This window comes from Pollicipes pollicipes, unplaced genomic scaffold, assembly GCF_011947565.3.
Source record: "Pollicipes pollicipes isolate AB1234 unplaced genomic scaffold, Ppol_2.1 Scaffold_1600;HRSCAF=1878_pilon_pilon_pilon, whole genome shotgun sequence".
NCBI classification, from domain to species: Eukaryota; Metazoa; Arthropoda; class Thecostraca; order Pollicipedomorpha; family Pollicipedidae; genus Pollicipes; species Pollicipes pollicipes.
In genome coordinates this window covers 24,162,767-24,171,100 of record NW_023595962.1, presented here as the reverse complement: position 1 = coordinate 24,171,100, position 8,334 = coordinate 24,162,767, and the positions used below count along the sequence as shown (strand labels likewise).

Here is an 8,334-nt window from a genome sequence, read left to right as displayed (position 1 = left end):
GTGAGAGGTGAGTGGCCAGAACGGCCCGGACCAGCAGTATGTATGTACACGCGAACAGCCCGGCGGTGCGCCAAGCGGCTTCACGGAGACAGAGAGACGAAGAGTGACAGCGCGCGCGCGCGGCGACACCACACCACACACACAAACGCCGAACAAGCTGTCCGCTCGCGCGCGCGCGCGCGCCGCCAGGGCACGCACGCGCACACGGCCCCCGAACCCCGCGCCCGATCCCGACCCGACGGCCGGTCGCTGGGGCGGGCGGCGCGCCCTGGCGGCGGCACATATCACAGGCGGCGGTGCGGCGGCCGGCCGCCGGCGCCCGTCGCCGCCCCTCTCGCGGCGCGCGCGCTCACTCGCTCGCTTCGCCGACGGCGGCGCGGCGCTCCCACCCCGATTAATGTCCGTCACTGTCAGGCGGCGGCGACGGCGGGCGGCCGGCGGCCGGCGAGCGCGGGGCGGGCCGCGGCCGCCCGGCTACACCGTGTAGCGGTTCTTGGCGATCGAGCCCGACTTGACCATCGTGTCTGAGTGCGCCTGGTAGCCGATGGTGATCTTAGGGTTGATGTTGAGCACCTCCTTCAGCCGTTGGCTGCGGGGAGGCGGGAGCGCCAGATGAGCGAGTGTGGAGAGTGCATACGCGAGTACGCAGGAAACAGGGCAAACGGCAGAGGACCTCTACAGGCCTGTCAGGGGCTGAAAGAGGATGTTTTCCGCACTGGCATAGCAGCACACGCCGACAAAGGAGCTTTGCTTTTCGCAGACAATTCCGTCTTGACATGCGCGAAATGTCCATTGATCAGACATCCAGCTGTTCACCAGCATACCCGGGCCATTGCCAGTTGCAGGGCCGCTGGCTCAGCTACGTCCCACAAGCCACACACTAAACAAGCCTCAATTCCCACCAGTATTTCGCCACTCCAGCCACAACGGTGGCCATTCGGTCGCTGGTGACCACGTGGCCGCCGCACACCTAGATCCCACCAGCCAAACGGAATACCCTTGCAACCCAGACGGCGTTCTGACTTCGGAGCCCCCATGGTCTCGCATTCGCCGTCAACGCCAGAGCGCTACATTGAACTACTCATAAACACGTACTCCAGACAGCTCACTCTCCCAGGGCGCGCACCACTGCCCCCTCTCCCTCCCCGAGGGGGGGGGGGGGGGGTCCGGGCCGCCGCTCGACTGACCCGATCCGAATGACCTCCTCCGCCTTCTTGGCGTCGCCGGTCCAGATGGCGATCTTGTCGCCCTTGTTGCGGATGCTGACGACGGCGCCGCACACCGTCTCGCCGGCGTCGCCGAAGCCCTCGCCGATCATCAGCAGCATCTGGGGAGCAACGGACCGATACATGACCGGCCCGCACAACTGGCCGATCGGCACACAGCCCACTTACGCACGTGCAGCACGGGCTACCACGGGGGAGGGGGAAGCTCACTGGATGCACAGAACATCCGAGCGAAGCAGTGGCGGGCTCTTGCTCATGAGCTCATGGTAATTAACTGGGGACTTTTTCACGTTGCATACCAGTCATTGTTTGAAAACGTCACTGAGCCAGAGCCACATGGTATAATGCAGGCAGATCATTCTCAGCGCATGACATTACAACGGACAACAGGAGACTGAAGGCCTTTGTGCTCATACCACGTCAATTTTGTCAGGATATCGCTGCAGTGTACTAGCGCAGCGTGAAAAAGCGCAATCACATCTAGCACATGGTCCCCGGTAACAACAGAGACTATGGCGACAGCACAGCCGTAGCCGGTGTGCGGGAGGAGGAGGCCAATGCGGTAGTCACGCGGAACAATATCAGTTCAACGCCACAACTCTTATCGTCGCGCATGAGTGACTCTTCACCATGCAGGCTATATCGGTGTTAGCGGTCGACGGCCGAACCCGCAGTTTCCACCATGTAACCCTTGCCTGCCCGCGAGCGGCCGCCACACCGTGCCAAGTTTAAAGGGATAAGCTGTCGGCCTTCCCTCTCGGAATGCCCTCACCCGGGTGACGACATCGGTACCCACCAGCTACTGTACCGCAAGTCAGGAGTTGACTTCTCTGCGGAGGTGAACTCAAACCAAGCTGATATCTCACGTCCGTTACCCTTTACGCTACCGTTTGAACTATCCGGTGTAGAGCATGCCGTGCTTGACATCTCGGTTGTCAATCACGTACTCATGCCATTACTAACGGTACATGGTAATGACACGATTAGTGACACTAACACTGACAACGCTGACCAACAGACACACACCTACTGCAGCAGCCTGACCACAGAAAAGCCCGAGGCAGCCCCCACAAAGCCACCCTGGCTGTCTACATGTCAATAGCTTCGTTCGTTCCTCCATCGTCATAGCCTTCCCGGGCCACGGTAGAGGTAAACGCCAGCCAGCACCACGCGGGCCGCATCAGACCGCCACCTGAGCTGGCGTCGGAGACACACCGGCACCAAGAAACGCCCGCATGCAGAGGATGTATCCAACAGCTGGCGCCAGGCCAATGCTCGGAAGGTAAGCCAGCCCCAGCGAGCCTCGCCCGCTCTTGCGGGCCTCTCACTCCTTCCGCATCCAAACCGGCGCCGGTCAGAAAAACAAACCAGCTTCCACACCGCTGGCCAAGTTGTGCCAACAAGCACCGGGCCTCTTCCGGTGTCCACCGTAATCCCCCCCCCCCCTCTAAGAAACACGCACCGGGCACTGGCCAACTTCAGCCAACAAATACCGGACCTCTCCCGGCGTCCACCGTAACCCTCGCCCTCCCCCCCCCCCCCCCCGCCCCCAATCTTATCGGTCACTGGCTAGGTTCAGCCAATAAACACCGGGCCTCTCCCGGCGTCCGCCGCACCCCCCCCCCCCCCCCCCCCATCTTACCGGTCACTGGCCAGGCTCAGCCAATAAACATCGAGTCTCTTCTAGCGTCCACCGGCCAACTACCCACGTTCTACCGTGACAACCGCCGTCTACCGCAACATGCGCCACGCTCTCACCACATCGAGCCAGTAGACGTCGAGCCTCTCCCGGCGCTGCTTGTCGCCGCGGTCGAGCGAGATGAGCCAGCGGCCGCCGCTCCTGTTCCGCTGGTCCTCCCACATCGGCTTGATGCCCTGCTTGAACAGCGAGTAGTCGGTGCCGTGCTTCAGGTTGGACGCCGTCTCGATGTAATTATACGTGCTGCAACGGCGGACAGCACACGGTCAGCGGCAGGGAACGGTCAGCTGACGGTCAGCGGACGGTCAGCGGCGGGAACGGTCAGCTGACGGTCAGTGGTAGGGGCGGTCAGCTGACGGTCAGCGGCGGCGGGCGGTCAGCTGACGGTCAGCGGCGGCGGGCGGTCAGCTGACGGTCAGTGGTAGGGGCGGTCAGCTGACGGTCAGCGGCGGCGGGCGGTCAGCTGACGGTCAGCGGCGGCGGGCGGTCAGCTGACGGTCAGCGGCGGCGGGCGGTCAGCTGACGGTCAGCGGCGGCGGGCGGTCAGCGGGGGACAATTAGCGGACGGCGGCGGCGCCGCTTCAGGGACAGGGAAAAGCTTTTTCACTTCAAACAGAGGGAAGTACAGCCTCTGAAAGGAGGCGGTAGGGGGAGACGGGGAGACGGGCGGTAACTCAAACAACAGGACTGACTCATTTCAAGCTGGTCTCCTTGCATGTGCCCTGTTGGAGGGCTAACTTTGCTTACCAAATTGTACCAAATGTTCGCAAATTTATTCGTGGCAAAGAGACTGGCAAGATGGCATAGACACATCAGAAGCAGTGGGGGAACACAGCCTGCAAACTACGGAGCATTTAGCACCGCGCCCGCCCTAACCCGGACCAGTGGCCTTGGGTTTCCAACATCACATGGAAGAGGGGTGTCCCGAAGCAACCGTGCCATGTTGTCCTTTTCACTCATGATAGCTTCTGAAGATCTGTGGGGAAGGTTTGTCTGGAGATATCTGGAGATGGCAGGGAACAGGGGCAGGTGGGATCCACACATGGTATTACCATACAGACCTTCCGGCGCGCTGGTTTGTGTCGACACGCGTTTTGGGCTGGGGCAGACGACACCATGGAGGCCCCTCCGAAGAGACCCGGGTCAAACTCCACAATCCCTCGATATTCGGCACGCCCGTGCTCACATCCACACAGCCCCTCACCCCTCACCCTCTGCCCCACGTGGAGGTCGGAGGCGTCTGTCGGTCGGCCACCGCGCCTCTCGGCGGCGCCGTCGCCACTTACGACCAGAAGTCCTCGACGCTGGTGACGGTGATGATCTCCACTTGGTTCTGCTCCCAGGAGCGCGACTTGTCGTTCTCGTAGTACCAGAGCGTCCACGAGTTCTGCAGCGGGTGCTTGATGAGCAGCTCGGGCGGCAGCGAGGCCAGCTTCTCCTCAGTCATCTCCTCCGGCATCTGAGCGGCGACGCGAGGTGACATTAGGTGTCTGGTGGTGGACGATGTCTGGTGGCGTCAGGAGTCCGGTGGTGTCAGGTGTCGGTGGTGTCAGGTGTCGGTGGTGTCAGGTGTCGGTGGTGTCAGGTGTTGGTGGTATCAGGCGACAGGTGGTGTCTGGTATCAGGTGACAGGTGGTGTCTGGTATCAGGTGCCAGGTGAAGGGTGGTGTCTGCATAGGTTGGTGTCAGGTGTTGGATTAGTGTCAGATGTCAGGTGGTGTCAGATGTCTGGTGGTGTCAGGTGATGTTAAGTGTCACATGACTGGATATGCTAGGTACTGGGGAGTGTCAAGTGTCAGGTGGCATCATGTGTCTGGTGTCAGGTGGCACCAGGTATCATGTATCAGGTGGCATCATACATCAGTTGGAGTTGGGCACCAGCAGGTTCTGGTGGCACCACATTACCTGTTGATGGCATCTGGTGTCAGATAGTGTCAGATGTTAGGTGGTGTGAGGTGTCTGGCAGCACCAGGTGGTGTGAAGTGTCTGATGTGAGGTGTCAGGTGACATGAGGTATCTGGCAGCAAGGTGTGGGGTGGTGTGAGGCGGTGTTTAATGTGGCCATGTGACGGCCAGAGGCAACACAACAAGATGGCATATGTCATTGCCTGGCCACAAATGCTACATGGTGGTGTTGCATCAGTGTGTGGCCCCAGTGGCATGCACAGCACACTATCTTTTATGTTAGCTTCTTCATTCCTGAGGAATACTCACCAAGATGCACTTCCTAAATGGAGCATCATCCATTTCAATTCACTCTTAACTTTGCTTTCACATACAGCAGTCACCTAGTTGTAGCAGTATTACTAAGTTTATGAAACATTTCTGGATACCAAATGATGCCAACATATTGGCTTTATGCCGGACCCTAACCCAATGCTGGCAATTTAATTGTAATCCTGGCTGTAATCCAAATGTTGTTCCTTACTGAACATTCCCACTGCACCCCAACCCCAACATCTTCCCACCCAGGACTTATCTTTTGGGGTAAAAAACAGTCAACAACTTGTTCCTGGCCTTACTATCAACATTTCCACTACCTAGCAGTTACAATTAATACACTTTTCACCATGTCTGCCCAGGTTGAATGCTATGTTTGTTATGGTAACCTCCAGCATAATGTAATATTACTTCCTTTTGAGGGTGAAATTATAATGATACAATTCTGACATATTTTTATTATTACCAGTGCTGCATGCTGCAAAAACATGATATCGCATGCACCTTTATCAAAAGTATGATGGCAAACATAATTCCCACCCAAACATTTCCACATGGCAACCGATCCCAGTGTGGGCAAAGGGCATGTGATTCAAGCCCTTGTCACATTGTAAATGTTTCAAGCTACTTGATACTTTTGACACAATGCCATAAAACTCTGGTTCTCCAGTGCACCCACAGATCACATATTCTGGTGAGTGATCTGCCTATATCCATGCAATGAACAAGCTTCTAGATGGGGAGGAAGTGAAAGCAAGAGGCAGGCATTGCAATACTGGAATGAAAATAGAAAAGACCACTTGGCAAGACAGTCCGACTAGATTTTTTGACTGATACTTGGTAACCACAGGATGAAAATGAAAGACAGTTACAAGCTAAATTAACTGAAATATACAGCTATCTGGCACAAAACATAGTATGCTGGAAACATATCCGCAGAGCTAATGAAGCTGGGAAGCAATGATGTGAATGGTCAATATAAGCATAGCTGAGGCCAACACCCCTTTATTTAATACACTAGCCACACAGGCCCACATGGGTTCATAATAATTACTTGCAATTAATGAATACAAATTATTCAGTCCACAAATATCATATTTTAAAACAAAACTGGCTTGGGCAAAACATAACATTTGGAGTGGTTATATCTAAAACTTCATCTCCTCCTCAAATGGGAGAGCTTATATTGTTTTCAAGCACTCTACCATACCATATGGCAAGTACCAAAGTGTGGCACATGATGATCATGAAAGCAAGGCACTCTATATCACAAAAAAATGTAGAGGTAAAAACCCATAAAATTGGCAACCAGATGCCATCACAATTTGTCACAGAGATTCTACCATTCCATATGGCTAGTACAGAAGTGGAGCACATGATGATCAAGAAAGCAAGGCAATCTACATCACACAAAAAATGCAGAGGTGAAAACCCATAAAATAGGCAACCAGATGCCACCACAATTTTCATGTTGAGGTGTTTAAGACTCTTAACCAGATCACTTTTCTGTTCACTGTGGCAATCTTGCCCTGTCTGGGCTCAATACATCTGCCTACTTACAAACACCTGTGTGAGGAGTTCAATGAAATTTAAATGCTGTGGCAAGGAATGGCAAACATGATCATAACTTTTAGCTCACTCAAGTTTCCATAGATTATACTTTAACAGGTTAACTATCCAAAATCAATGGCAAGTTGGAAAGGCCAGGCAGTATCACAGCTTTGGGCCAATTTTTAACATTAACATCCCTGATGTCACTAACACACCTAAAAGTCACTCACTTGTACCCTAAAATGAATGTGCAGAACAGAATAACACCCAGTTCCAGGTCCCAATTCTGTGTGTACAGGCACATTTAGTAACAGTTCAGAAGCTGACAGATCACAAATGTGCCAAACTTTCTCTCACATCACTTTACATACAGGACAGACATTTGTGGCGCACACGTAAAACAACAAATTGCACACAAAATCTGGGGTAGTGGATTAAAGCAGCGATAAATGAATGCTGTATGACAGCAATGGAACACAGCAAGACTAAAATGCCATCAAAACGCACTACACCGATACCATGTTCCCAAATCACCGGTGATTTTTTCCAGATGGACCACTTCCACACAAAACTGGACAACCGTGTTAAGTCTGAGAACACACCACCGGTTCTAGATTAAGTCTAACACAAAATAAATCAGCAACCATTACCTCCATTTTCTGCACATCCAATGCAGCCATCACGACACCCCAGACGCTGCAACAGCACACGCCACAACGGGCACCCCGTTACCGTAGTAACTGTACAGCACTGCCATATATGGAATATATTATGCTCAAGTTTCACTTCGAAAAACAAATGTTGCAGAATTAAATCATATCTCTCAAAAATTGTGAATTACGTGTGAATTTAGATATTAATTTAAAAACGCATAAACTTTTTGTAAATATAACGAGTATCAAACAAAATTAACACGTATGTAAGTCCCGACAAGCAGCCGCTAGCAAAATAGCCGCTGGTAGCTTCTATGAAAACCACGCAGACAAATAATGGAACATTTACTGTTCTACACGCTTAAGCCCTCTTTGCAAGACATTTGGATAATTTGCGGACGCCATTAAAAAATCAGTAAAATGGACAATACAATCCGTCTCATCTGAAGACTTAGATATCCCTTTATGTGGCCGGGGGCCGCGCCACAGATTTTTAGTTATGGCGACAGGACTTTCCAGAGGGTCTCTTGTACAAAATGGAGCATCCTCACGCGGGGCCTCCTACCTGGGTAGTGCTGCTTTCAAGAGGAGGACACTGAAGGCATGTGCCCCTTATCAAATTGTTACATGCATCATATCCAAACAGGGGCGCAGTCAGAGCCTTGACAGGGGCAGGGCACAGAGTCGTCGGATATGGCCCAGTTGTTATTATATATATATATATATATATATATATATATATATATATATATGCATGTTCGATTGCAAATGCCTGATGGCTCAGCACTGACGAGCTTTTTATGTATCGTTCTGGTTTCCGGGCTTTTAATTTAGCATTATCGTTTAGATTTAAGATGGTTCACACAAAATCACTCATATACAGGGGCGGTTGCAGAGGGGGCCACGTGGCCATGGCACCACCTTGGGCCTTGAAGGGGCGTATTGGCTCCGAAAGGCCCCATAGCCGGCTGGGCAGACACAGTTT

At 53.2% G+C, this 8,334-nt stretch overlaps 1 protein-coding gene across 1 annotated transcript; it reads right to left on the bottom strand.

The window, feature by feature from the left end:
* Positions 1-410: 410 nt before the first annotated feature.
* On the bottom strand, positions 411-7,457 carry LOC119101190 (eukaryotic translation initiation factor 4E). Its single transcript, XM_037224511.1, has 5 exons — positions 7,347-7,457; positions 4,212-4,384; positions 2,985-3,168; positions 1,188-1,327; positions 411-589 (listed from the first exon to the last, which is right to left on the bottom strand). The coding sequence occupies exons 1-5, from the start codon at positions 7,374-7,376 to the stop codon at positions 475-477; spliced, it is 642 nt and encodes a 213-aa protein (XP_037080406.1). The 5' UTR covers positions 7,377-7,457; the 3' UTR covers positions 411-474.
* Between the last annotated feature and the right edge of the window lie 877 nt (positions 7,458-8,334).